This window comes from Panthera onca, chromosome B3 (assembly GCF_046562875.1).
Source record: "Panthera onca isolate mPanOnc1 chromosome B3, mPanOnc1 haplotype 2, whole genome shotgun sequence".
In the NCBI taxonomy this organism is placed as follows: Eukaryota; Metazoa; Chordata; class Mammalia; order Carnivora; family Felidae; genus Panthera; species Panthera onca.
The window spans coordinates 145,674,209-145,702,179 of NC_138344.1; the positions used below are offsets into that span (position 1 = coordinate 145,674,209).

The 27,971-nt window shown below is 69.0% G+C and overlaps 1 protein-coding gene across 3 annotated transcripts; it reads right to left on the reverse strand.

Moving 5' to 3' along the window:
- On the reverse strand, positions 1 to 26,412 carry JAG2 (jagged canonical Notch ligand 2). Of its 3 annotated transcripts, XM_081796017.1 has the most exons (28): positions 26,253 to 26,412; positions 25,510 to 25,634; positions 22,991 to 24,052; positions 22,437 to 22,787; positions 15,310 to 15,367; positions 13,661 to 13,912; positions 13,434 to 13,494; positions 10,050 to 10,180; positions 9,841 to 9,960; positions 9,537 to 9,650; positions 9,201 to 9,314; positions 8,943 to 9,059; positions 8,815 to 8,861; positions 8,534 to 8,704; positions 7,515 to 7,665; positions 7,254 to 7,406; positions 7,055 to 7,168; positions 6,721 to 6,834; positions 6,525 to 6,638; positions 6,230 to 6,346; positions 5,862 to 5,889; positions 5,689 to 5,774; positions 5,078 to 5,191; positions 4,856 to 4,971; positions 4,151 to 4,399; positions 3,558 to 3,689; positions 1,917 to 2,073; positions 1 to 1,582 (listed from the first exon to the last, which is right to left on the reverse strand). In XM_081796017.1, exons 3-28 carry the CDS (start codon positions 23,432 to 23,434, stop codon positions 1,098 to 1,100), a joined length of 4,110 nt encoding a protein of 1,369 aa, XP_081652143.1. In that variant the 5' UTR covers positions 23,435 to 24,052; positions 25,510 to 25,634; positions 26,253 to 26,412; the 3' UTR covers positions 1 to 1,097. The 3 variants fall into 3 exon arrangements, with proteins under 3 accessions (XP_081652143.1, XP_078303889.2, XP_078303890.2); XM_078447763.2 differs by lacking the exon at positions 8,943 to 9,059 and having other exon boundaries at positions 26,253 to 26,410; XM_078447764.2 differs by lacking the exons at positions 8,943 to 9,059; positions 25,510 to 25,634; positions 26,253 to 26,412 and having other exon boundaries at positions 9,850 to 9,960; positions 22,991 to 24,192.
- Positions 26,413 to 27,971: the final 1,559 nt, after the last annotated feature.

The following is a 27,971-nucleotide window of genomic DNA, read 5'->3' on the forward strand; positions in this document are numbered from 1 at the left end:
AACAAGGGAGGCCAAAACGTTTAAGTTATTAAATCAAATATACAGAGTGATTCATTTAATATGTACATATTTACAAAAATGCACTTTCACGAGGAGGGGGGCCGGGGCCGGCAGGTGGGCAGCAGCCTGGAGTCCACGGCAGACGCGGACCGTTGCGAGGGGAGAGTCTGTGTGAAGGCACTTGTCGTGAGCTTCGACGCTGCCCCCGTCCCAGGGACAACAGAGCAGTCGGGAAGGGCACTTCCGAAAACACAGTTGAGAGATCTCTACAGCGAGCGCTCCAGGCAGGAGTAGGCGAGGTCGGCGGGCAGGAGGGGCCGGCCAGGGAGCCAACCGGGGTCTGCCCCCGGGGCCCCGGCCCTGCCGAACGCAGGCCTCTGCTGACCTCAAGCCCCACTGACCGCCACAGGCGCCACCGACAGCCACGGGCCACGCCGCACATCACGGGTCCCACCGACAGCCTCAGGCCACACCGACAACCACGGGCTGCGCTGTCAGCCACGGGGGGTCCCACCGACAGCCACGGGTCCCACGGACAGCCTCAGGCCATATCGACAACTACGAGCCACGCCAAGAGCCACGGGTGGTCCCACCGACGGCCACGGGCCGTTGTGTCACCGCGGGTCCCACCAATGCCATGAGGCACGCCAACGGCCGTGGGTTGTCCCACCAACGCCATGGGCCACATCAACAGCCACAGGTCCCACTGGCTCTTTGGCCTGGAGCCACCGAGAACGCCAAATGAGGAATAATAAGGAAGATTCTGTAAACAGTGCACCACCTCTGCTAACGAACAGACAATTTGGTGAGGACACAGACACCCTTTGCTCTCTCCTGCCACACAGCGAGTGCGACACACAGAAACGTTACAAAAATAGCAACTATCCGAGAATACTCCATTGTTCTCCGCCTGACGGTCATCGAATAATTTATACAAGGTGAAAGAAACGTAGAAAATAAACATTTGTTTTTGGTTTTTGGTGTTTTTTTACACAAAATAAAGAAACTATGCACACGGCCTGGGCCTCCTTCCATCTGGCGGGTGGTGTGGCGCCCGGTGAAGGGTCCCGGTCGCGCCCCAAGGGCTGGCCTCCGCCCTACTCCGGGCCGGCGGGGCGCGAGTCACTGGCGCTCCTGACCGCGCGGTTGTCCACTTTGGGGCCCGAGGCCCAGCGGGCCGGCCTCCCGGGCGAGCAGCTGGGGTCTTTGGTGAATTTGTGGGAGAGGAACTTCTCGGCCTCCAGGCAGTCACCCTCGGCACGGCCGGGCTCCTCGTCGTCGTCGTCCTCCCCCCCGCCTGCCCTGCAGCCCGCGGGCCCGGGCAGCAGCTCGCCCACCCGGCGCGGCGGCGGCGTGAAGTTCTTGCACGGGTACAGCGCGTCTTTGTGGCCGCCGAGGCCTGGCCGCTCGATGGGGTTGCGGATGGGGTTGAGAGGGGCCCACTGGTTGTTGGCGCTCTCCTCCCGCGGCAGCCGGCTCCTCTCCCGCTCTTTCCTGCGCTTCCGGGTCCACCACACGCAAACGACCACACACGCCAGACACAGCACGCTGAACACGCCGCACAGCACCGGCACCAGCAGACCTGGGAGGGGCGCGGCCGTGAGAGGGCCGGCCGGCTGCGGGGGGGGGGGGGGGGGGCCCTCCTCCTCCTCCAGCTCCGGCCTTGTGGGGAGGGACCCGGGGGCAGGGCTGGGAGGGTGGGTGGCAGGTGCAGCGGAGGGACCACCGGGAGGGGAGGGGAGGGGAGGGGAGGGCAGGGGAGGGCAGGGGAGGGCAGGGGAGGGCCGCGGGAACTTGCGGCCCCTCACCCCCTGCCCGGCCCCGCCCCCGAGCCGCCCCGGGCTCCGCCCCACCCCGCCCCCCTCCGCCCGGCCCCACCCCTGAGCCACCCCCTCCCCCCCCGGCCCCCTGCTCACCCACGGAAGAGCCGCCCACGACCACCGTCTCCACTTTGACCTCGGTGATCGCCAACAGCAGCGAGCTGTTGCCCCGCTGGGTGATGGCGGCTACGATGGCGTGCGCCGTGCTCTGGATCAGGCCGCTGTCGGGCAGGTCCCTCGCGGGGCTGAAGGACTGCGGCAAAACACAGCGCGACAGACCCCACTCACCGCACGGGCCAGGGCCGCGCGCCTGGGCTGTGCAGAGCCAGGGAGCGCCGAGGCTCCCGGACGGTCCCCAGGGTGCATGCAGTGGCCGCGGGCCCGGGGACCGGGAGCCCCCAGGGCTTCCTGTGGGGAGACTCACTGGAGGAGAATCGCGCGGTCGCGGCGACCGCAGCTGCCGGGCTCAGGGGAAGATGGGCTGCGCCCCGACCCCCTCGCACCTGGAACAAGGATGGCCATCCCTCCCAGGAAGGCGTCCGGCCCCACTTGGCTCTGCCCCAGGTCTCAAGGGCTCCGCAAACACGTCACTGCCCGCTGCACCACCCCGAGGGCGCCGAGTAGCCAGCACCCCGGGAAACTACTGCGCCTTCTCTCCGTGTCTCCCCCTCCACTTCAGCCTCACGAGCCTCCCGGCTACCAGCCTACACCTGATCCCCACCCCGGGCCCAGAGCAAGGCCCCGAGGACACCTGCCTGGGGTCCGGACTGCACATCCCAGGGTGGCCTGAGCCAGGGGGCACCCTTTCTGCACAGACCCTGGGGGACACGACACAGGCAGAGCAGGGGACCGAGCGAAGCCTGAGCATCACCACCTAAGACCCTGCCCGGCTGGGCACCCAACCCGCCTCTTGGACTCGGCCCCACGGCTGGGAGTCGGGGCTCCAGGGGAGGGCTCTTGGCCCACAGCCGCAGGGACCTCCTTGCTCCCTCACTCTCGCCGGGGAGAAACCCCGCTGCCCTACCCTACCGCTGCCCACCCCGGACGCTGGCCGCTGGCCTTCCCTCTCAGGACCGCCTCCGGGCCTCATCTGCTGTCACTCAGAGCCGCCCACAGCTCCAGAGACCCCTGCCCAGGGCCCGGGCCTCCGCGGCCTCAGACGCCAGACCTGAGAAGTCCGTGAGCCAAGTCCGACATCCCAGCCGCCCATCCACCCGCGCTGCCTCCAAAATCCCTGGGGCTGACAGCCGGTGCCTGGCAGGCTCCCGGGACCTGCTTCTGCAGCTGAGCCCGGCCTCCTAGGACCTCCACCTAGCCCTCCCTCGAGGCCCCAAGGGGGCAGCACCCCTCGCCCGCAGACCCTTCCTCCAGTTCCACAGATGGAACGGCGGCCCCCACCCCACACCCTTGCTCCCGTTCCCTGAGAAGCTGACCCCACTGACCCCCAACCTGGAGCTGCTTCTTGGCTCTTCCTGCCCCTTCAGGCCCCTCCCGCTGCCAGCCTGGCTGTGCACGCTACCCGTCAGCCCCCGCGAGGGCGCATGAGGGGCCCGGCTCCCACAACACACAGCTGCGCCGGGACGGACTCCTGAGTGTGCGTGTCAGCCCCCGTCCCCTGCACCTGAGGGCAAGCCTGGCCCGGGCCCTCGGACCCAGCACCTCAAGACAACAGACAGGGCGGGACCCTGGGAAGGGGAAAGCGGGCAGGGGCGGCCACCCCATCTGCCCGGTGCTCACCACAGCCACCTCGACTGCGCTGGCCCCAGAAGACGGCCGGTCACAGAGCAGCACCAGCAGGCGGTCACGGGCCACCGCCCTTGTGGCGGGCAGGGCGCGGATCCCGGAGCAGATGGCGCCCACGGTGGTGCCCTGGGCAGAGAGACAAGCGGCACATGAGGGGGATCCCGGGGGCTGGGGACCGAGGCTGCCCCATGGGCACGTGGCAGGCAGGCCACAGCTCACAGCCCCACAAGGAGGAGGGCGGGGATGCGGAGGGTCCCGGAGGGAGCTGGCTTCCCAGTCCCCTCCTGCACCCACCACCGGCAGTCGGGGCGGGGGTGGGGGGGGGGGGGCCTGGAGGCGCCCAGTCCTCACTCACCCGCCTGCCAGCAGCAGCTCCAGATACAGCCCAGGGCGGGGAGGGGGCCTCACCCGTCCTGAGCCCCCTTCCCAGTCTCCTGGCTCAACCCCCCCCCGTCGTCCGACCCCATGGGGCCAGGATCCCTGAGCGAGCGGTCGCTCAGGCCCTCTGAGCGGCCGCTCTGAGAAAGGACGATGTCGGGGCTGTGCAGATGCCCGGGGCGCCCGCCTTCCGGGACCGGACCGCTCACCTGGGGCACTTGGTCGCGATTGAAGTGCAAAGTGAGGCGTGCACAGTTGTTGTCCAAGTGGCTGGAGCGCGGCAAGCACAGGGTGCTGGGCAGCAGGGGCTCGTCGGCGCCACACTCGCCCCACGCCGCGCAGGGCGGCTGCAGGCACTGGCCGGGGGCCTTCTCCTGGCACCGCTGCCCTGGCGGGCACTGGGCGCTGAGGGTGTCGGGCCGGCCGGCCAGCAGGCAAGGCTTCCGCCCGCACCACACCTGGGTCAGGCAGGCACACAGAAGGACAGACACAGGGGCACGCAGATGAGGACCCGCAAACAGACACGGGCACCGTGCAGGAAAGAAAGACGCGGTTGGGACCAGCAAGGCCCGGGGCTGTGCCCTGTCCCACCACGGCCTCCCAGGATGAACGCAGAACCAGAAAGGACCCCCACCGGAACAGGGGGGCCCAAAGAAGAACGAGGCTAGGCAAGGCCCATGCTGGGGGCTTCTGGAGCCTAAAAAGAGTCTCAGTTTCCCCAGTTGCACATCAAGAGGGAAGACCTTCCTCCCAGGAGGCCCAGCAGAGGTGGGGAGTACGGCTCTCCAGCCCCAGCACCAGCACCCTAGTCTCACGGGCAGAACGTCAGCGTTACAGAAAGGTGACAGTGTCCCCTGGGCCAGGGGTACTGGGACAGCAGGCCGGCCGGGGAAGCTCTGGGGGCACCCCCATACCTTGCTGCAGTCCCGGCGACCGTCCACGCAGCGGCAGCTGTTACAGTCTTCCACCCAGGAGCCCCCGTGTGGGAAGGGTACACCCTGTGACCAGCAGGACCTCCCAAAGACAATCACTGAGGAGAGAAAAACTGGAGTCGTCAGCAGGCTGGCCCTGGAAGGCCAAGTCCATCCACGTCCCGACCTGGCATGACCCCATTGGGCAAGGTGCCCCCCACCTACCCTCCTGGCACCGTGGGCCGGCCCGGCCTGGCGGGCAGCTGCATCGATAGCCGTTGATCTCATCCACGCACGTGGCCCCGTAGGCACAAGGCGAGGACTGGCACTCGTCGATATCTGCAGGGAAAAGTGACCAGGCTCAGGAGGCAGTGAGGGGGCCAGTGACCACACGCAGGGCCCAGGAGGACCCCCGGGCCAGGAGAGGAGCCTCCCCCCACCCACCCCCCCCCCCCCCCCCAGCCAGCTCGGGCCTTGGTTCGCCCTGTGGGGCCTTTGTACTGGGCCTGGCCCCAGCACCATCACATCAGCCCGGCTCTGACGAGCACCGTCGTCCTCCATTCGCCTCTGGACTGAGGCGGACAGAAGCCTCTGGGGAACCAGCTCCTTACAGAGCAGCCCCCAGCTGCTGGCATGGGAGTGAGCAAAGGGGGGGCCCGTCAGCAAGACACATGCGACTGAGGCCCGGAACAAGGGCAGAAAGTGACCGGTCGTGCCGTCCTTCCGGTTCACGGATACTGTGGCCCCGGACTCCCGACACCCGGGCCAGGCTGGGAGGAGCTCCCAGGGCTGGGGCCCCACAGCCCCCACCCGCCCAGGCGCCCCAGGGCCCTCACTGATGCGGCAGTCGGGACCCGCGAAGCCAGGGGCACACTCGCAGCGGAACCAGTTGACCCCGTCAACGCAGACACCACCGTTGTAGCTGCAGGGGAGAGGGCGGGCGTCAGGGGGGGCCCCCCCGGCAGGCCGAGCGCCCCTGGGCCAGCCAGCCTCCAGGGCCGCCACTCACCAAGGCAGGGGATTGCAGTCGTTGGTATCTGTGTTTGAGGAAAGAGAGGAAGGTCAGCACTGCATCCACCCCCCAGCACCCCCTGGGCCAGCCCACTGGACAAGGCCAGCAGGCTGAGGGCACTGGGGCCAGGGCAGCGGGTCCAGGAAGAGGTGTCACAGAGGAGCCTATCCGGGAGAATGCCTCAGAGAGCGGCAGGCTGACCCCCACCAGGACACATGGGGATCGGGGGCAAGGCTAACGAGCTGGGGGTGGGGGGCCAAAAGTGACACTGCAGGTCCTGGGGGGCACCAGGGCTTTGGGGCATAGGTGGGCTCCCACCCCACAGGCCTCCACCCACTCCCCGCGGCCCCCACCCACGAGCTCACTGTGCGTGCAGGTGCGGCCCTCCCAGCCGTCCCGGCAGATGCAGGAGAAGGAGTCCCCGCTGCCCACGCACGTGCCCCCGTTCACGCAGGGGTTGGGCAGGCAGCTGCTGTTCTCGGCTGCGAAGAAGAAAAAGAAGAGAACCTTCTCATCTGATCTGGGCAGGCACGAGGCGTCCACTCACGTCCCTGACCGGGCCATGCCAGGCAGAGCTGGAAGCGGAGCCAGGGGCGGGGCCAGGAGCAGGCCCAGGGGCGGGGCCAAGGCCCAGCGCGCCCCGGAGCCCTGCCTCCTCACCTATGTTGCAGGTGCTGCCCTTCCAGCCCGGGGGGCAGGCACAGCGGAAGGTGTCCCCGCTGTCATAGCACGTGCCACCGTTGCTACAGGTGTAGGCATCGCACTGGAACTCGCCTGTGGGCACACAGGCCGCTCAGTGGGAGTGCCCAGAGCGGCCGGCAGACCCCAGCGCGGCAGGGGCCCGGCGGGCACTCACGCGAGTGGCAGGTCTTGCCCTTCCAGCCGTCATCACAGGCGCAATAGAAGTCGTTGACCAGGTCGTAGCAGCGGCCGCGGCTGTGGCAGGGATCGGGAAGGCAGTCGTTGGGATCTGGGGGCGAGGACGCCGGTCAGCGGGGGTCGCCGGCGCTCAGGGAGGGTCAGGGAGAGCGTGGGGGTGTGAGGAGGTGACCCGGGAGAGAGGGAGGGGCGGGGGCGGGTCGGAAGCACTCGTGGAGCCCCCCACCCACCCCACACAGAGGCCCCTTTGGGCACCACTGAGTGAGCTGCCGAGCCCCTGGGAGGGGGGCGGGGGCGGGGGGCTTACTCACTAGTGTCACAGAGCTCGCCCTCCCAGCCGCTGGGGCAGAAGCAGCGGAATGCGTCCACCTCATCGATGCACGTGCCCCCATTGCGGCACGGCTGACCCAGGCAATCGTCGATGTCTGCGGGAGGCGGCAGTGAGCTGGGGGGGGGGGGGGGGGGTTCCCTGCCGGCCCGTCCCGCCCAACGCGGCCTGCGGCCACTCACTCTCATGGCAGTAGGCGCCCGTGAAGCCGCTGTCGCACACGCAGGAGAAGTTGCCCCCAGGCAGGCTGACGCAGTGTCCGTGGGGACCACATACACCAGAAGGGGCCCTGCCCGCCACTCTGGACTCCGACTCAAACCCGCACCCATCGATCACTGTAGCAGATGGGAGAAGGTCAGTGTGCCCGCCACCCCGCAAACCACAGGCCCCGCCCCGCCCCCACCCCCGCAGGCCCCGCCCCACCCCCGCAGGCCCCGCCCCACCTCCGCAGGCCCCGCCCGGGCACGACTCCCTGGGCACAGAACAGTTCTTGCCGCCCACGTCGTCAGGGCATGCGCAGTAATAGTCGCCCTCCAGGTTGTAGCAGCGAGCTCCGTTCTGGCAGGGGCTGGGCTGACAGAAGTCTATGTCTACCTGTGGGGAGGGCGGGGAGCATCTGTGGAGGCCGGGCCCTTACCTGGGAGACAGCCAGGCCTCGCATCCCTCCGAAGAATCCCGGAGGCCCAGGCCCTGCTCAGCCTGCACACCCAGGCGTCCGCTGCCGGAGCCCGCAGGACCGCCCACCCGACACTGTCCAGGCCAGTCAGCTGGACGGAAACACCTGCAGGCTACAGGCCCCTCCTACCGCCCTGGCCTCCAGGGGGGCCCGCTTCCTCTGCCTCGCCAGGCAGCATCCGGCTTCACCCCTCCTGCTGGCAGGAAGGCCGGCTCCTGACCCCCTCCAGAGCCACCACAGCCACGCCAAGCCCAGTCTGCGGGTCTTTCCCAAAAGCGTCATCACCAGGCTCCACCAGTACAGGCGGGACTTGCACCAGGGGCCCTAGGAGGCCCGCCAGTCAGGAGCCCTGCCCCTGGCGCGTCTGTAGCCCCAAAGGCCAGGGCAGGTCAGCGCAAGGCGGGGTCACGAGGCACCAGGGATGTCAGCCACCCCTGCTCAGACACACGTGACCGTGCGGGTCCGCACGCCCTGGGGCACCCCATCCCACCCAGGGCTCCTCTGTCACATGAAGATCATTCCAGTCACAGTGACAGGTAGACAGGTAGAGAACCCGGGCCCGCCCCATCAGGAGACACTTGTCAGTACAGGTACTGACCCTACGACCCGCCCCCCCCCCCCCCGCCCCCCCGCCCCCCCGCCACCGTCCCGGCCCCACCCAAGGCTCCGAGGCTGGGTTTCCGTCCAGAGCTGCATGCAGCCCAACTGCGGCCTGTCCCGCACACTTGGGTGACCTGGGATGACGGCATGCCCCTGAAGCCCCCGGGGCTGCACCCCAGGCCTCACCTCGCAGAGCGGCCCCGAGGTGCCCTTGGAGCAGCGGCAGCGGAAGCCGTCCCCCAGGTCCTCACAGAGGCCACCATGGCAGGGGTTGCTGGCACACGAGTTCAGCTGCAGCTCACAGTGCCGGCCGCCGAAGCCCCGTGGGCACACACACTGGTAGCCGGCCGCCAGGTCCTGGGGCAGGGTGAGCAAAGCAGGGGTCGGTGAGCCTCCACAGGCCACCCCCCGGGGCAGCTCCTGCCCGCCCCCCTCCCCTCGGCCTCCGCCACGGGTGCGCGTCTTACTTTGCAGATGCCACCGTGCTGACACTGCCCACGACAGTCCTTGATGTCTGGGGACAAGGGGCGGGGTCACGAGCAGGGTCCGGGATCTCCGCAGCCCCGCCCACCTGGCACCACCCACCCGCCCATACTGACTGATGTGGCACTGATGCCCTTCCAGCCCGGGACGCAATCACAGTAATAGCCACCAATCAGGTTTTTGCAAGAAAAAGCATTAAGGCACGGCTTCCCCTCACACTCATGGGCGTCTGTGAAGGAGACAAGGGGGAGCGAAGGGGCTCAGCCCCACCGGCCCCACACCTGGCCCCCGCAGCCCCAGCAGCACCAGCAGCCACAGCCACATGCACGGAGCACAGTCCATGTACGCGAGGGCCCCGTGGGCCGCTTACCCAGCTGGCAGGTGGCCCCCACCCACTGCTCGGGGCAGATGCACTCGAAGCCGTCCACCTGGTCCACGCAGGTGCCCCCTGCCGCGCAGGGGTTGGAGGCACACTCGTCGATGTCTGCAGAGGGACGGAGGGAGTGTGTGGGGGTGTGGGCCACGTGGGGAGGTGGCGGGGCTCTGGGCCCCGGTGTTCCTGTCACTCCTCTCCTGACCACCAGGCCCACGACAGCATGTGCGGACTCAACCACCCCACCTCGCCCTGGAGCGCCAGCCCACCCCCACTCTCAGATGCCCCCAGGTGCCAGGCGGGAGCCCCACCCATCTGAGCGGGGGCACTCACCGAGAGCACAGGTGGGCCCGCTCCAGCCTGATGGGCAGTGGCATTCGAAGCCAGAGGGCACCTCGTGACAAGAGCCCCCATTGGCGCACGGGTCGGAGGCACAGGCGTGCTCGGCTGCACGGGGAACCGAAGGCGGGGGGTTGGGGGAGGCCGGCAGCCCAGGCCCCCCGCCCTTCCACGAGTGTTCCTCCCCGAGGCCCCAAGCTGGGGGTCGGAGGATGCCTACTGCAGAGAGACCAGAGACACGGGGCCCGCGAGGCCCCCCGGGCACCCGCCCGAAGCCCGTAGCTGGCCCCTGACGCACCCCGCTCACAGTTCTTCCCCGAGTAGCCATCGGGACAGGCGCAGTGGTACTGGTCGGGCTCGGCGTTGATGCACGTGCCCCCGTTGGTGCAAGGGTGGTGGCTGCCGCAGTAGTTCAGGTCTGGAGGCGAGGGTAGGGTACTCAGAGGACGGCCCCCGCCTCGGCCCCCCGGCCTGCCCCGCCCAGCCTGCCCCCGCTCGCCCAGCTACCTTTGTTGCAGAGCAGACCGCCCCAGTTGGTCTCACAATTGCACTGCCAGGGATCCACACAGCTGCCGTGGACACAGCCAGGGTATGGGACGCACTCGTCGCAGAACCGCCCCTGCCAGCCGTAGCTGCACCTGCATTAGGCCGAGAGGCACGAGGCCCGGTGGGGGAGGGTGGACGCCAGGAGCCGTGGCCACTGCGGGGAGGCCCGGACGTGGGCGCAGTCACGTGGGCCACCCCCGGGGGGCCGGCGGCCTCGGCCTCTGAACCGAGGCAGGCCCCGCGCCGGGCGGGGGTTACGGCCCGCCAGCCAGCCCGCACCGTCACGGGCACTTCCCGGCCGCTGGCCTCGGATGGCCGGCCGCAGCTGCCCAGCCACTCCCCCCCCCCCGAGCTATTTTGGGACTCACCCCTGAGCAGGGCCCCGAGAGCAGGCGCTGAGAAAGGAAGGCCCCGCGGGGACCCCAGGAGCGACGCTGCCAGCCCAAGCGCTCCAGGAGCTGCCAAGGCTGGGCGGCACCCGGGGCCAGGCGGGCTGCTGGGACACCAGGGGAGAGCTCCAGGCTCAGCCCCCCTGCGAGACCCCGGGCACAGCGTGTGACCTCACCTGCAGCTCAAGGGCAGCAACCACTCTGCCAATAAAACCCTGTCGAAGACCCATCTCACAGATGGGGGATGCAGAGGCCCACCCCCGGCCCTGAGCCAGCAGTGCAAGAGGCCACGCTCAGACTCAGAGCAGTTCCTGACCCAGGAGGACTCACCCGCTTCCTGGCAAACAGCCCAGAGAGGCCTCTTGGCTCCGAGGCCACGACCCCAGGCCCAGCCCCGCCTTCCGCTATGGGCCAGCGCTCTCTCTGGGAAGTCCTTCAGGAGAGGCAGGCGGCTGGGGCACAGAGGGCACCCAGGCCACCAGTGCAGTCCCATCCCAGGTATGGCCCCGCCAGAGCTGAGCCTGACTTGGGGGCACTGCAGTCAGGAGAAAGAGCCCATTGTCCCGCAGTGCACCCCGGGGATCAGCGGGCTACCCTCCAGGCTCTGGACAGTCCCCCCGGGGGCCCCCTTCCTAGAACAGGAAGGTCATGGCACGGTCATCGAGGCAACGTCCCCTCCGTGCTGGCACCTGCCATGTGAGTTTATTTTTGTAAAGGAAGGAGCGGTGGCCTTTTCCTGAGCTGCCCACAAGCCCCACCGCCAAGGGACGTCGACAGGCTCAGCAGGCAAGACACGGGGAAACCCAGGCTGGAAAGAGGGGCTCCACCGCCCAGCCCCCCACTTGCCAGGAGGGCCTGTGCATGCATGGGCTGCACGTCCTCACCCAGAATCCTCCCTACCTACAGGTGACGTGAGGGGACCGGGGCTGGGGGCGGGGCACCCGCCAGGAAGGACCCCGCAGGTCCCGAGGATGTGCTCTCAGCCTTGGGTGGGGCAGCGCTCACCAGGCCCCACCCTCCCTGGCTTCCCTGGCCTGTGGCTACAGAAGCCCAGGGAGGAGGCGGCAGGAAGGCAGAGCCATTCCCGCAGCATCCGGTGGGGGGGGGGGAGGGGGGTGTCCTGCACTGAAACCTGAGCCCTGAGCCACCAGCAGCAGCTGCGCTCCACCCACAGGGGTGGTGGGGGGCTCACCTACTGCTCCCCACAGCCCACGGCAGCAGGAGGGGGGTGGGAAAAGATCCACTTCTCTCCCACCTTCCTCCCACCCTGGTCGCCCGGTCACTGGCCACCAAGGGCTGCTGGCGCGGCATCGAGGCGGTGCATGGCACCAGGGGGCAGCCCTGCTGCACCCCGGCCGCACCCCTCCCCATGGACTGGTCTGCCCACGGTCCCCACGCTCACACCCATCACACAGGCCAGAGGGCAGGGCTGCAGGGCATGGCCCTGCCCCAGGCGGACCCAGGATACGGCTCGGCGGGGTGGGGGGCCTGCACCCCCCCCCCCCTTGCCCTGGGACCCTCCGGGCTCTCCTCACACTGCCTCCCAGGCTGGAACCCCCACAGGACACACAGAGGGGTCCCCCCTTTTCCGTCTCCCGAGCCAGCCAGCTCTCAAACCGCACCCTCCCGTGCAGACTCAACACTGGGTGACCTGGGGAAGTGACTTCTCCATGCTCAACATCCTCGTCTACGAAACGCACGTGACAGCACACCCGCCCCCAGAGTGAGGCCCTGGGGTCAATGCACCCTGCGGCCAGGGCAGGGCCACCGTCACCCCGACCCACCTACTCGGCCCACAGCTGGCAGCCCCTCCCAGGGGCTCCCTGAGTACGTCCACCCGGACAGCCGGCTCCCAGGCTGCCCGTGCACCTCTGCGCCCACCCTCGCTCACACGCCGTACCGGGGCCCTGCTCTACGTCCTACGCCCCCTCCAAGTCACAGGCCCCGGGCCCTCCAGCCGCCCCGCCCCCCCGCCCCTCTGCCTGCCTGCTGCCCCCTGACCCTGTCCCTGGCTTCCCCTGTCTGCAGGAGGCTGACAGGATCTCTCACTCTCCTGGGGCCCCCTCGATGCCCAGCCCGTCCTGTGCCATGTCCTGGTGCCCCCACGACCCCCCAGCCCGTCCTGTGTCTTCTCCTGGTGCCCCCGCGACCCCCCAGCCCGTCCTGTGTCTTCTCCTGGTGCCCCCGTGACCCCCCAGCCCGTCCTGTGTCTTCTCCTGGTGCCCCCGCGACCCCCCAGCCCATCCTGTGTCTTCTCCTAGTGCCCCCGCGACCCCCCAGCGTGTCCTGTGTCCCGTCCTGGTGCCCCTGCGACCCCCCAGCCCATCCTGTGTCTTCTCCTGGTGCCCCCGCGACCCCCCAGCGCGTCCTGCGTCCCGTCCTGGTGCCCCCGCGACCCCCCAGCGCATCCTGTGTCCTGTCCTGGTGCCCCTGCGACCCCCCAGCGCGTCCTGTGTCCCGTCCTGGTGCCCTAGACCCTCAAGCTTGTCCTGCGTGTGCTACGATGTGTGTCTCCCCACGTGTGTCTCAGGCTGGGTCTCTCCACATCCATCCCTCTGCTTTGGCGGTGTCTCCCAGAACAGGAGAGACACCGCCCCCAGCACCACCTCCCTCTCTCTGCCCTGCCGGCTCTGCCCAAGGCCGGCGGCCTCAGTCACGGCAGTTCCCTTGTTCAGCAACTCTGGCTGGAAGACCTGCGCCCCCCCCCGCCCCAGCCCCCCACTCGTCTTCTCAGACCCCACTTCAAATCCACTCCGGGACACCTGCACAGCCACAAGCATGAGCCCCGGTGCCCCGTGTGCCTGCTGTGCTGAGGGCACCCGTCTTCGGGCCCTTGCCACGGGCCCCTTGCCACAGGATCCTGAAGGAGCACACACGCACCCGGGCTCAAGGACACGCGTGGCATCGGCTCTGTCCCTGACATCCTGCTGGACCGCCGTCGCCCCCAGGCACTTACCTGCATTCCCCGGGCACGGCACACCCCCCGTGGAGCAGATTACACCCCTGTTTACACACCGCTGTGAACAGAGAGCACGTGAGAGGTGCCAGCCGAGGCCAGCCCCGCCGCCAGCCCGCACCCTGCAGCCCTCCGCCCGGCGCCCCGACGGGCTGCCCCCTCGCCACACCCCCCCGCCCCCCGCCCCCGCGTGCCCCTCGAGTGCCGCCCACCCGGCCGGCACTCACCCTCCTTGCACTCCTGGCCCATCCAGCCGTCCATGCAGGCTTTGTTGCCATACTGGTCGCAGGTGTAGTGGCCGAAGAAGTCGTCGCGCGGCCGGCAGAACTTGTTGCACGTGGCGCTGTAATAGTTCTCGTGGCAGCGCACGCGGATCTGCAGGTCCAGGTGCGCCACGTGGCCGCTGAAGTGCAGGCTCTTCCAGCGGTCCTCGGGGTTGATCATGCCCGCGTGCGACACCCGCTCGATCAGCAGCTCCTCTTGGGGGGGCGGCAGAGTCAGCCGGGGCCACGGGGACGCCGGCCGGGCCGCCGCGGGGGCTGCGGGGCCGGGGGGGGGGGAGGGGGGCCACAGCTCTGCAGGGGCGGGGCCGGCCGGACTGCCCTCCCTGTCGAGGGTTCGTCCCCGCCCCCCACACTGTCTTAACACAAAGCTTCTCCCGCCCCCGAGACACACGTGGGTCCCGTGACCCCACAGCTGGGCCTCACTTCCAATTAAGCCACGAGGGGGTGAGGGGGAGCAGGCTGACAGCCGTGGGCACACAGAGCGGGGGAAGCCACCCCCAACGCTTCTGTTCCGATTTGGGGTTTTCCGCAATGAGAGGCCCGGGAGCCACAGGCACCTCACTCTCCCTCCCGCTGCACCGCTTAAGGGCCTGGGGAGCACTCCCGCTCTGGCCTCACAGCCCACAGCCCACTGAGCCCATCTGGCCAAGGTGCCCGGCCGACCCGTCCCCACACCTACCCGGTCCCCACCGACCGCTGCCCTGAGCCCGGGGCCCCTCCGGGCAGACGGGGGACCCGAGGGCCCTCGCGACATCACCCTCGCAGCATCCATCCCAGCGATGGCCCTCCGTCCTGCCTGCTCCTCAGGCCATCCCGACCCCACCCTCTCTCATGACGTCTACCTTCGGAGTGGCCAGGGCCCCACTCGCCCCACAGGCCGCCCCTGGGCCTGGCACCCAGCGGCCTCCTCCCGGGCCTCCAACCTGGCCAGACAGTCCACCCTACGTGCGGTGGCCTGCGCGATCCGGCCTCCAGGAAAAGGCCAGCATCCTCAGGGGGGCCCACGCGGCCTCCGTGACCTGACCTTGGCCTCGCTAACCTCGTCACCCCCCACCACGCAGGCCCACGCTGCTCACAAACACATCGGCTCACCCCTGCCACCTGCACGGCTCCTGCCCTCTGCCCTGTCACCGTAAGGCCCACAGACCCCACGCACAGGCCGGCCGGCCAGCCGGCCGGCATGTGAGCCTCAGGGAAGGGCCAGCGAGCCCCCACGTTCCAGGACACAAAGGCAGAGGAGGGGCCGCAAATGCAGAGAGCCTCTCAGGGACGCCCACTCCGCCATGCGCCCGACATGGCCCTGGGGAAAACATCTCATCGGGAGAACAGAACGGAAGAAGCCAGGACTGGGGTCAGGGTCCAGGCACAGCTCTGCACATCACAAATGTGGCAGAGCTTCTAGCAGCCAGGGCAAAGGGGGAGACAGCACACTAGACCCCTGGGGTACAGGCTCATGGGTCTTGGTCCCCAGCAGGCAGAGGACCGGGAATCTGGCCACACGCATCTGGCTAAAGAGGGTAGCCTCCCCGTGTCCTGAGGGAGGCCCTGCAGGCAACTGACTGCCCCAGCCACCCGGCTCCCAGAGGACTCACCATCCGGGGTGGTGTCATTGTCCCAGTCCCAGGCCTCCACGATGAGGGTGAAGGAGCGCTGCAGACACAGGGGCAGGCAGTCAGGGACCAGGCGGGGCCCACCCTGGCCACCTCCCCTCCCCAGTGCCCCAGCTCTGCCCCTGGGGTTGTCCCGGTTCTGCCTCCCCGGCGCCCTCCCCGCCTCACTCCTCCGCTCTGGGGAGTGGCTTAGTGCCACATCTCAACAGGCCCCAAAATGACCCAGGGGGCGGAGGCTGCCCCTCCAGGCCACGAAGGCTCTGGGGACTTGGGCTCCTGCAGCCCCAGTGGCCCACACCTAGCCAGCTACCCCAGCTGGGTCAGCAGGAGGAGCGGGGCAGTGGGCTGGGGGCTGGCACACAGACCAGGGTCCCACGGGCAGGAGCACCCCTGGGCACCTCACTGGGGCCCGCAAAACATGAGGCCTTCTGCGAGCGGAGACTCGAGAGGGACGATGCCCTGTCACCGCCCCAGCTGCCCCTCTACCAGGGCCCGGAGCTGCCCCCAGGCCACAGCAGGTGCACGGTTCAACGGCACACATCCCACAAACCTGCCCCATCCAAAGAACAGAAGGGAGGGGCCCTGACTGCACAGATGGGGAAACTGAGGCTCGGGGACTGCCCACGGATGTCACTCCCCACTCGCTCCTCCCAGGAGCCTCTGGTCCTCGAGTACAATGTGATGGGTAATGTCACCGAGTGAACTCAGGACCCACCCTCTCCACCGGAGGCGACAGAGACCCCAGCAGTGCTGCCCTTGTCCAGCGCAGGTGTGCTTTCCAGCCGCAGGGGCCCAGCTCCTCCCGCCCAGGGCCTTCCGTGCTCCCGGATGCACACTGCTCAGCCCTCTTCAGACCAGCCATGAACATGCTGAACACCCCTCCATCCAGCCCTGGCTGCCCTGGGTTGGGGGCCCGTGGCACAGGGCCGCCTCTGTGGCCACAGGCTGGTGGCTTCCCCCCCAAGGTGGGGGGCCACGCGGGAGAGGCCAGACTCATCCCCACCCTTGGCACCCCCCACCTTCTCGCCCCTGTGGTCTGGCCGTGCCGGGGAACTCACACACCTCACGGCCAAAGGCCACCGCGTGGGCTGTTCCCCCAGCCCAGCAGCCTCCCGCTGATGCCCCAACCCGTCAGCACACTCCGGCCAGAGACAGACCCCAGCCTCCCTGGACCCCGGCCCCACTCCGACTGCCTGCCACACCTAGCCACCCCCACGGCCTCCGGGTCCCCGGGGCACAGCCCTCCTTCGGGGACCCTCTCCTCGTCCCCACTCTAGGCCTGCAACTGTCCCTCCAGAGAGACCGCACCACCCCCAGCTGTTCCCAGCCTTACCTACACTGCTGACTCTGCCCTGAGCAGAGCCTCCTGGATGCCCCACGGGACCTCACACCCACCCAGGAGCCGTCCTCCACCCCTTTAGAACATTCTCCGCCCACATTGGGCTGTCACTAGGCTCTCGGTCGCACATCTTGGAGTCTCCCTTAAACCCACTCCCCATGCCCCCTACCAACCTCCATCAAGCCAGCTACCTGCAGCCACTGGGGCCTCCACACCCCCATCCATGGGAGCCCCGATGACCCCCAGGGCTGTGTGTCTTCCCCAATGCTCAGAGCCCTCCTGGGGCTCCCCGTGACTCCTGCCCTCTTCCCAACCACCCAGCCCCTGCCCTGCCTCCACCCCAGCCTGCCCACCCTGCCCCTGGACCTTTGTACACACAGCTCCCTCCCTCTGCCTAGAATGCCACCCTCGGGCCAGCCTTCCCCTGGCCGTTCCCACTCGTGCTGACAGTTAGAGTACCCAGCTCTTCCTAGACCTCACTCCACCCAACTCACTCACTCATTCATTCATTCATTCATTCATTCATCGAGCATGCACCAGGCATGGGCCTACTACTAATGGGTGAGTCAGAGACCCAGGAGCGAGGTGCCGTTCTAAACAGGGATCAGGGCAGGCTGTGGAAATGGAGATGTTGGGGTTGAGGCCGCAGACAATCAGGAAGCACCCTGAGCAGGAGGAAGCGCACGGTAGGCCCGCGGGGCTGGGAGAGCAGGGGTGTGAACACGGGCTATCAGGCTGTGCTTAGTCACAGACCCCGTACCAGCTCGGGCGCCGATGCCGAGAGAAGCGAGTGGTTGCTGGAGGGGGCAGGGAGGCCACAGACCGCCCGGCAGGGCTGTAGTGACCGCTCTGGCCACTGTGCAGAGTGGTCTGCGAGGGTGGGTGCAGGCAGGGGCAGGGAGCCACAGGCCGGGCACGAGAGGACAGGCCGGTTTCAGGGCGGGGGGGGGCTGTGACCACCGCTGCAGGTCAAGTCCACCAGCAGGACGAGCACCTGGGCTCCAGGTGAGCAGGGGGCTCCTCCTGGCTCCCCAGAGCCCCCACGCCAGAAGCTCAGGTAGGATTACCACCACCTTCGTCCGCGCCCAGGGCTCCAGTTACCTGCTCCCACAGGGATGCGTACCCGCCCGCCAGCTGGGCTCCCTGCGCAGGGACAACAGGAAGTCATCCAGAGAGAACCTGAGCCAGCAGGCGGGACAGCACCCACACCTCCCCCGGTGCTGGGCCCCCAGCCTCCTCTCCTCTATGGGGCTGGCCTCCAAGACTCAGTTTCCCCAATGCCAACGGCAGCCTCTCGTCCCCGTGCTTCCCGACACGTGCAGTGTGAGCCAGGACAGGGTTTTGTCGCCCAAGTCCCCAGAGAACAGGAGAGTTGATAGGTCCAAGCCAGAGGCTCATAAGGTCTCCCGTGGTTCCAGGGATGGGGCAGAGACGATGAGGGCTGGGCAGTGGTAGCTAGGACGGGAGGGGGGCCCCGAGCAAGCAGTCAGAGAGCCCCCGTCCCTCCGCCCAGGCCAGCCTCAGCTGGGCCACCTGCCTGCCTGGCCCCGAGAGGCCCATCCGGCTACCTGGCCGTAGTCCCCGAAGGCCCCACCACACCCTTTCCCAAAGGACTGCCCTGACCCACCTGCACCACACAGGTAGACCCCCGGCCCGGCCATCTGACTACCCCTCCCCAGCTCAGACCCCCAAGGCCAGGCCCAAAGCCTTCGTCTGACCCTCGGACGGGGCTGACAGGGCAGCAGCCCAAAGGCATGGGAACGGCGCAGGGCAGACACGGGACCCATGGACCACACCCCGTGGCCAAGAAAGGCCGGCACTGGTTTCTTCCCGCAGCATCCCGCATCAGCAACCCAGCCCCCCCATGGAGCCGGCGCCAGGAGCTCTAAGCACAGATACATTTCCTGAAACCTGAGCCTTGGAGAGGCCCAGGCCTCTGCCGCCATTGTCCCTAAGGAGAGGGGGAGGGGGCCACCTTCCCCCAAGGCGAGGCCCGAGAAGTGGACCACAGGTCCGCCCCACACAGCAACTCAGACACCCGCACTCCACACCTTGCCTGGGTGCGCCCCACCTGCCCCACCCGCAGTCCCTCACCGTGAAGGTCGCCGGCAGCCCGGGGTCTCCCGGTGCCGTGTCACATGGACCTCGCGAGATCCCCGCAGCAAAGCCCATGACGTGCTGACACCAGTCAGGCCTTCCCCACCCGGGGTCTGGGGATGGGGACCCCAGCTCAGGCCTGGAGATTAGAGAGGCTTGTCTGCCGGCCTGACTCCGTCCCCTCACCGGGCCAGCCTGCACACCCCCCCAACCCCCGTCCGCACACCACAGAACAGCTGACAGAGCCCCCCACAAAGCCCCGCCACGGGCCCTCCAGCATCCCTGTTGCTCCGCAACCCAGCACCCCCTCAAAGCCTGAGGACAAAGCCCCTGTCCATTTCCGAGCCCTCCACTGGCTGGCGCGGCCCCTCCAGGCACTGAGAGCCCCGCCCTGCCGCCCCCACACCAAAGCCTCAAACGAGACCCCTGACACCAGCAGGTGACCAGGTGCAGAGCAGGGTGCGGCCTGCCGAGTGTCATCCAAGCAAGCCCCTGGTCCCCTCTGGGATGGCTCAAGAAAGCAGCCCCGGCGCGCTCCGGGGGTGGGCCCACGGCAGCCCTTGGGTCCTCGGGGCAGGGCACACAGGAGGGATGGAGGCTCCCGACTGAGGGCAGCCGCGGTACTCCCGGACACAGACCCTAGCCTGGCAATCCTGGGCCGGAAGCACGCAGACGACAGGTTCCCGCGGCAGTTGGGCGCAGCAGGGTCAGGCCCTGTATTCACATCCCACCAGGCCCTCCTTCAGCGGCCACAGTCCCTACACACGGCCCTGAGCACACCAGGGACCCTCTGGGACTCTGGCCTTCTTTCTGTGGGCTCCCCGTGGAGAAGAGGAGACGGGGGAGGCCAGGGAGCAGCCCGGGGGCTTCCACGAGCCCGAGCCCACAGGGCAGCCCTGCCCCCCCCCCCCCCCGCTTGTGAGACCCCACCATCGCCCCACTTCACAGGCGGGAAGGCCCCCGCACCGGGTCCTGCAGCGGCCCGAGAGCTCAGGTGGCTATACTGTGAGGGTCAGCCCCAGGCCCGTCTCCAGCGAGCCACACACAGTCGCCTCCCTGCACGCGCGACGTGTACGACAAGAGACGCCTACGGGTGGCGTTCTGGGGTGCCAAGTGCCAGGGCCTGGGCCAGGTAGGAAGGGGTGTGCTTCCTGCTGGCCCCTTGCTCAGGACGGGCCCCTCCAGCAGCCAGCTGCTCTGAGCTCACCACCCACAGGCCCCTCCAAACCCAGCACTGGCTCCCGGCCACACCCAGAGGTGGCACGCGTGCACACACGCGCACAGGCACGCGTGACCAAACGTGGCCTCCATCCTGACCGCCACGGGCTCAGCACCAGTGACAACAAGGAGTCACCGAACTCCTGGGGGGCCAGTGGGAGGTGTGCGTCGCGTGGGCCACATCCTGGCAGGTCTACCCCCACCTCCCAAACCCTGGGCCCGCCTGTCCCCAAACACCGAGCCTGACGCCAACCCGCAAGCACGCGCTATAGACGGCTCGCCCCACGCGGCCGGCTTGACGGGGCGGGGGGGGGGGGGGGTGGTGCAGAGCCCAGACTAGCTCCCTGTCCTCCTGTCTCCGGGGGCGGGGGCGGGGGCGGCACTGGCAGCTGGCTCCCTCACCTCCCCAGCTCAACGCCCTCCTCACACCCCTACTCCAGGATGCCCGAGAGTCCAAGCTGGTCCTGGGCAGGGCCTCCCCCTGCCCCCGCCGCAACCCTCCCAAAGGAAACCCAAATACGATTCCAAACGCGCCCCGGCTCACAGGACGGAACCGAACTTGCAGCAGAGCCAGGCAGCGTGGCCGCGGGGCTGCCGCCGGCGGAGCGGAAATACCAGGGCGCTGGCATCACCAAACCAGCTGCACACGGCGGCCAGGATGCACTGTCGGCGGGGAGCGGAGACGCGGAAGCCACCCCCCGAGCATGCAGCGAGCCCATGGCCCCGGCCACCTCACAGCGCGTCCCCTCCTGAGCACCTGAGGGAGCCAGCTCGGAGCGGGAGGAAGGGGGGGGGGTGGGGGGAGACGGCACCAAAGACCCAGTGCCCAGGCTCCGGGGCTCCCTGCCCTGTCCCATCCCGCCCCTGGCCAGCCCGTGGGGCCAAGAGGCATGAGGGACACGCGCCGGCCCGCCACATTCCTCCAAGGCCTCCCTGCCCCCCACCCCCACTGCTGCCAACTCGAGCAGAAAACACATCCTCAGGTAGCGATTTGGAGCCACGCTGGCTCAGGCCCAAGTGCAGATGACAGGCTGCGGGCCCTGCTCAGACCTGCCTGCTGCACGGCTGTGGGGGTGAGGGGGCCGAGCAGATCCTAACCGCCTGGAGCCCTCCCATGCCTGCCCCTGCATTTTCCAGCAGGGACACAGCTCCCACCCAAGGCCCCAAGGTCAAGGGAGACCCCAGAGGCCAGCCAGGGACGCTAGGACGGGGCCCTGGCTAGAGGGGACCCCCGCCATCCCTCCTATGCCAGCGGAGCTCAGAAAGCAGCAGAGACGGGGTAGCGGGGAAGGCTGCCTGGCCTAAGCTTAGGAAGAGGTATCAGCACAAGGCTCAGAGCAGGGTGAGGCAGGGGGCCCAGCCCCCCCACAGGCAGGTCCTACTGACCCAACATTGGCCGGCCTGGCCTTAACCCCAAATCTCTCCCAGGACCAGGGCATCAGATGGACACCGGTGCGGCCAATGGTCTGGGGCCCTCAGTCACAGCCTGGCACCCTGCTCCACCCCTCCCCGCTCCCAGACCCTCTAGCAAGCCCACCTCAGCGGCCCCCACCAGCTCCTGCACACTGGGGTGCCTCTCTGGGGCCTTCTCTCATTCCTGCCCCACCCAGACCTGCAGCAGAAACCTGAGTGTGGGGGAAGGGGGAAGGGGGCAGGCTCTGCTTCAGAAAGCGGACCAGTCACCTGGTGCATCAGGAGACCTCCCCTGGCTCACCCAACTACTCGGGCACATCCCCCTGCCTGCCAGCCCCAGAGCAGACCCCAGGTTTGGACCACATCCCTCTCAGCATTCCCGAGCCCACTTTTCAGCCAGCCTGCCCCCCACTGACCCCCTTAAAAACAAAATAAAACAAAACCAAAAGCCCCCAGATAGACGGTGCCGGGAAGATCCCAACACCAGGGGTGTCCTTGGGCCAGCAGCAGGGGTGCGCCGACACTCGCACATCGGGTCCTCCAAGGCCAGCCAGGGCTGCCCCCCACCTCCACCCCCGGGCATCCAGGAAACAGCAGGGCGGGCGCAGGCTGGCCACGGGCCCGGGGCGGCTCCGCCAGGGCCTGCCCCAGACCAGCCCCAGCACGCGCGGCGCACATGCCTCCGCGGCCTGCCCGGGCCCGGGCGCCGCGCCTCGCCTCGCCTCGCCTCCCCCCTCCCCAGACAGACACGCGCAAGGAGACGCAGGCACACGCCGAAGGCTGCCGCGCACGCGGGCCGCGGCCACCCCGCTCCCGCCCCGCCCCTGCCGCGACCCCCGCGCGTCCACGTGGCCAGGCGCGGACGGAGCCCCACGGAGCACGCGCCCAGGTTCGGCCCGCCGCGCGGCGCCCCCTGCCGGCCCCTCCCCGTCCGGGTGCGCGCAGTCGGCATGTAGGGCCCGGCCGCAGGTGCCGGAGGGGCGGCGGGCGCCGAAGGAGGGGAGGGCTGGGACCGGGAAGGGGTGGGGGGGGGGGCACGTACCGGCCAGGCGAACTGGAAGGGGATGACGACGAGGCCGGGGTCCTTGTCGCCTCCGGCCCGGGCCCGTGCCCGCGCCCGATCCCCCGCGGCGCCCGCCGGCGGCAGGTAGAAGGAGTTGCCGCCCAGCACGGGCGTGGCGCCGTGGCCGTAGCTGCAGGGCCCCGTGGGCGTCACCTTGGCCTGGTATTCCTTGAGGCACACGCGCACGTACGTGTCGCACTCGTCGTGGCCGCAGCCCCCCGCGCGCGTCGTCCGGCCGTCGCCGTCACAGCAGGCGCCGCTCAGCAGCTCCCCGTTCACGTTCCGCAGCGCGCTCAGCTGCAGCTCGAAATAGCCCATGGGCCGTGCCGCCTAAAAATAAGGCAGAGGGAGAGCGCGTGGAGGCGCGGGCCGGGGTCGGGGAGCCCGGGCGCGGGGGGTGGGGGACCCGCCCGGAGCCCCCGCCGCGCCGCGCAGCCTCGAGGGCTGCTAACAGCGGGCGCCCGCAGCGGTGCCGCCCGGCCCCGAGGGGCGGCCCGGTGCGCCCCGTCCGCGCCCCCCCGGCCTCCGCTCACCTGCACGCAGAGCGCCAGCAGCAGCAGCAGCCGCCCCGGCAGTCGCCCCCGGGCCTGCGCCCGCATCGCCGCCCCGGATCCCCCCCGCGCCGCGCCCGCCGCCCCGGCCCGCGCCGGCCCCCCCCCCCGAGCCCGCCTGCCCGCCCTCCGAGCGCCGGCAACAGCAGCGGCGGCGGCGGCGGCGGTGGCGGGCGGGGTCGGGGCGGCGATGCGGGCGCCGGCCTGGACGCGGGCCTGGGCGGCGGGCGCGCGGGGCGGCGGCGGCGGCTCCGGCTCGCAGGCAGCGGTTCTCCAGCCCGGCTCCCTTCCTCGCGGCGGCGGCGGCGGCGGCAGCGGCGGCGGCGGCGGCGGCGGCGGCGGGTCCCGGCCTCGGCTCTGCGCGCCCGCGCTCCCGGCGCCCGCAGCCAACAAGTTCGGGACGAGACTGACAGCTCGCTCGCCCATTCGTCACCCGCGTACCTGCATATGCATGAGGGGGCGGGGCCGCGCCGCGGGGTGGGGCTGGGGGGGGGGGGCGGCCGGGGGCGCCCGCTTTAAAGGCGGCGGAGGGCGCTCCTGCCCGCGCCCAGACCCGGCGCGCGCCTCGCCAGGCCCCCGGGCGTCGGGGGTTCCGTCACGCCTCCAATGAACCCGGCGTGCGGGGGCAGGCGCCGCCAAGCGGCCTCCCCTCGCCCGAGCCCCGCCGGGTGTCAGGAGCCGGGGGTGGGGCGCCCCTGAGGTCACCGCCGAGGTCCCCTCCCATCAGTGCGCCACCGCCGCGCTCCTCGCCGTCCCGGGGGAGAAGCCGCCTGCTGCACAAATCAGGGCTCTGCCCCCACGCGGGGCGGGCGCGGCCTGGGACCCTTCCTTGGGGAACGTCCCCCTCCGCGCAGCCCCTACCGCCTCCACGCCGGCCGCAGGGGGCGCTGCTCCTCTCCGACGCCCCTGCCCTCCCGCCGCACGGCTCGCGGGTCGGGCAGCCAGGCAACAGATGCTCCGCGGCGTAGGCTGGGTGCCCGGGTCCGCGCTGGCGCAGGGGTCGCCAGGCCTCACCCTTGCCGAACGCCTAGGCCGGACCCTGGGCTGGGGTGGGGACACAGGGGATGACCAAGGAATAAAAGACGGTAAAAGACGGTGGTGCACGCTCAAAGGGACCAGGGGAGAGCTGCCCCAAGAGGCTCTTCCTGCTGTCCTGGTCACCAGGTCCCCACGTCCCGCTTCTCCGTCATCACCGTGCTGCCCTCTGCCGGGGTAACCTCGCGCCGCCCCCCACCACCACCCATCCGGGGTCAATACCAAGGGCTCCTTGTCTGCAAACATCAGCCCCCCTCCAGCAAGCAGGGTCCCTTCCAGGGCTGGCGGTCATCTTGGCGGTTAGGGACCCGAAGTCCACAGGGGTCTTCTGACCCCACCCCCACAAAAACTGGGCTATCTTCTCAACTCTGGCTCCTGGAGCGAGTCTGTTGCGGGCCCTTGGGCTGGAAGTACAGCCCCTGCCTGGAGCTTGTAATTGTTATGGGGTGGGGGGAGGCACAGAAGGCTTCCTGGGAGAAGAGGCTTTCAAGGGGGCCAGACTGATGCCGCTCAGCAGCCCCTCTAGGACGCAGGCGACAGGAGCAGCTGGAAGCCCCTGAAGGGATGGGCCTGGCACCCATCCCTGCAGACCTGAGCCCCTGGCTGCTGGGATGGGGGGGGGGGGGGGGTGGGGGTGGGGGCAGGACACACACCAAATAAGGGAATGCAAACTGGGTTGGAGCCTTCCAGTTACTGCCTGCGGGGGAGGGGTCATGGGGAGGGGGACGCAGGGTGGGGGGCTCCTTCTCTTTGGCTCAGAAGCAGGCACCCACATACTCCTGGCCCCTAGACAAGTGAGGAGACCCAAACACAGCTCCAGGGGCCCAGGGCTCCATCCCTGCCCATCCTAGTCTGTGCCCTCTGCCCCCACTATCCAGGAAATTTCTAGACACCTTTACCCAGCATTCAGCCAAGTGGTGAACCCTTGGGGGGGTCCCGGCCCAGGCACGAACAGAGCTAGATTGACAAACTTAAAGGGTGAGGCAGGCGGGGCAAACTGGGCAGGGGGTCTACTAAGACCCAAAGGCAGATGAGTCAGCCAGGAGCTGGGAAAAGCACGTGCAAAGGCCCTGGGGTGAGGGAGCCTGACCCAGGTGAAAGCCTGTGAGAAAGACACAACGGCAGACGCACAGGGGGTGAGGGGCATAGGTGAGGCTGCTGGTGGTAGTGACTGCCGGCTGTGCTGGGCCTCTGCACTAGTCTTCTGCTAAGACCAAGGGGAAGTCACGGAGAGAAGCTGAGCTGGGTCGGGCTGCACTGTAGAGACTTACATTTTCACAGAAATCCCTGGCTGCGGGGAGAGGGGCAGCAGGGGTAAAGCCAGGGCAGGGAGGCCCAGGACTGCCAACCGGGGCCTGGCAGCAGAGGGACTGGGGTGCTGGGGTGGGGGTGGGGGGCGGAATCCCCAGATAAGTGGTGGGCGGAATGCAGAGAACAATCCCCCCACACGCCCCTCCGTCATCCACCTCTGAAGCTTCCTGCCCACAGCCAGCTGCAGGAGGGAAGGACGACCCGGAGACTCGCTGAGCCGCCAGTTCCAGAAGCTGCGGAGTTCCGGCGGGGGTTCTTTCCGTGCTCGGAGCGGTCTCAGCTGGGAGGTACCAGGGAGGGATGCTCACTGCATCTCAAGATTCAAGCTCAGCCTGTCGAGGGAGGTGGCCTCCCCGGGGCCCCTCCGGCTGGCCAGCCCTGTCTCGCGGGCAGAGAGAGCCCCCACCTGCCTTGCAAAGCTAGGGAGACAATGGCCTGGTGCCACCTGCCTCCCTCGGGGCCTTTCGGGAGCAGGGCAGCTGGGTGACCATCAGGGCGGTACCAGGGGTTCGGCAGACCCAGGGTGCCTGTCAGGGGCCGGCTCCTCGCCTCCCTGCCCAGCGTGCCCCACCCTGCAGGGCACAGAAGACTCCTGCCTCTCACTGCCCCCATTCTCCTTCTGCTTCCCAGGAGCCTCAGCCCAGACTTAATTCCCAGGAGCGGTTCGAGTCACGAAGGTGGCCACTTCAGGCAAGGGGTGGGCCTTGGAGGCTGCTGGGAGAGGGATAAGTCCTCCCCTCAGGGTGCTCCCCATAGGGGTTTCTGCAGCCTTGGGCTGGAGGGCTGGGGGTCCTATGGGGCCCAGGGCGCCTGTATCACCAGTGCTGGGCCGGGCTGCCTCGCCTCTTCCAGAGAGACCCCATCCCTGTTCTGGGGCCCACTGGGCCGCGACACCCACCTCTAGCCTGGGGGCTCCCTCTCCGAGCTCCCCAGTACCAGGGGCTCTCGGGCATGCTCTGAGGTGGGCGCTTGACAAGGCGTGGGAGGGGCGGAGGCCCCCGACCTGGCAGGGGATCTTCAGGGCCAGGCCAGGGTGCGGGCTGCCCGGAGTCTGGATGGAGCCGGCTTGGCTCAGGAGCGAGCTGCGCTTCCGCCCGTGTTCTGTGGTGCTAAATATAGCGGCCAGGGAGGGGAGTTTCCGGTTACAGCCCCCCCCACCACCCCCCAGTGCCGGGAAATCGATGCCAGCGCCGTCAGGCCCAGCGGCAGTGCCTGCTGACCTGCCCCATCAGGCTGCAGAGCAGAATGAGGGGGCTGGACCGCACCCAAGTCCGGGGGCTCTGCCCCTCGCCCCCCGCCTGCCGCTTCCCAGCCCCCAGCTGCTCCCCGGCACCAGCCTGCCAGGGCCCCTCTGAGGCAGCGGGCAGCACCTGCAGGTCAGCGAGGAGGGACAGTGGGGCCCTAGAGGGGGGCACCAGGCAGGCAAGAGGGAGGGAGGTGGGGTGGTTCTAGGCTGGGCAGGGTTCCCGCCCTGCGAGCCGTTCTCCGGATGCACCGAGGCCCAGCGCGGCCCGCTCCTCTGGACCCTGCCACAGGCGAGCCCTGCCAGCCCCCTTGGTCGCACAGCACACACCTGAGGGCCACTCCCAGCAGTGTGCCACTCAACTGGCTGGGCTCCCTGGAGGCCCCACCTGGGTCGCAGCCAGCATTTGCATACAGGTGGTGCCGCTCGGGTGGGCCCCTTGGGCACGGCCTCCTCAGGACGGCCTCGAATGCCAGGCCCAGGGGCTGTCTGCACTGTGCCTGTCGCCCCCGCCCCCTCCCCGGCTGAAGGGAGGGGCCTTCCACGTGTGCTGCCTGTGTGGGGTCAGCCTGGGGCAGGGCAGGGGGATTACTGGAGGGCAGGGTGACCTCAGCCAGAGGGAGTGGCCCCCACCTGGCAGTGGGGTCTCAGTGGGAGCCAAAGGCAGGCCCTTCCTCGGCACCCGCCCCATTCCAGCCTGAGGTCTGGTCGGAAGGGACACTAAAGTCAGGTTCGGAGCAGAGCTCCCGACCATGCCAGCTCCTACTGCCTGTGACAGCAACAGCCCGTGGGCACCTGGCCCTCCCCCAGCTGCCCACAACCCATCATCCGTGGCGCCGCCCTCGGTGGACCAGAGGACTTGGAGGGCTCTGGGGGAGGGCCAGGACAGATCACCAGCTGCAAGGGAGGTCAGGCTGGCCCTCATCCCAGGAGCGTCCCCAGCGCTCAGGCTGGGCCCCCGTCCCCGACCGACCGACTGCCCAACCTGGACTGTGGTGACTGGCACACCCTCTCCACTTAGGACCCCCGTCCACCCGCTACGTATGGAGCATTTACTGGGAGCGTAGCTGAGCAGTCACCCAGCTCTCCTGTGAGCCCAAGTGTTTTAAGGGTCACAAAGGCAGCTCATGCAGCCCCTGACCCTTAAGACAGGCCAGGGTGCAGGGCAGGGGTCCTCCCAGCTTTGTAGGCCACGCCACACACAGGCCAGCAGGCAGAGGGAGTTCTTATCACCGACTCCAACTGCCCAGAGCACTGCCCGGGGCGTGGGGGGGCGGGGGGGGGAAGGGGCGCTAGACCCAGAGCGGCCCTGGCTTCGGACTCCAGGAGAGGGTAGGGTGCTGGGAGCACGCGCCCTCAAGAATGAACAGCCTG

Excerpts from the sequence above, each read along its gene's own strand:
- JAG2 (XM_081796017.1), bottom strand. The coding sequence starts at position 23,434 with ATGGGCGAGCGAGCTGTCAGTCTCGTCCCGAACTTGTTGGCTGCGGGC. Across the intron at positions 15,368-22,436 it reads CCTTCCAGTTCGCCTGGCCG|CGCTCCTTCACCCTCATCGT; the intron begins GTACGTGCCCCC and ends CTGTGTCTGCAG. Across the intron at positions 6,347-6,524 it reads GGGCAGCACCTGCAACATAG|CCGAGAACAGCAGCTGCCTG; the intron begins GTGAGGAGGCAG and ends TCTTCTTCGCAG.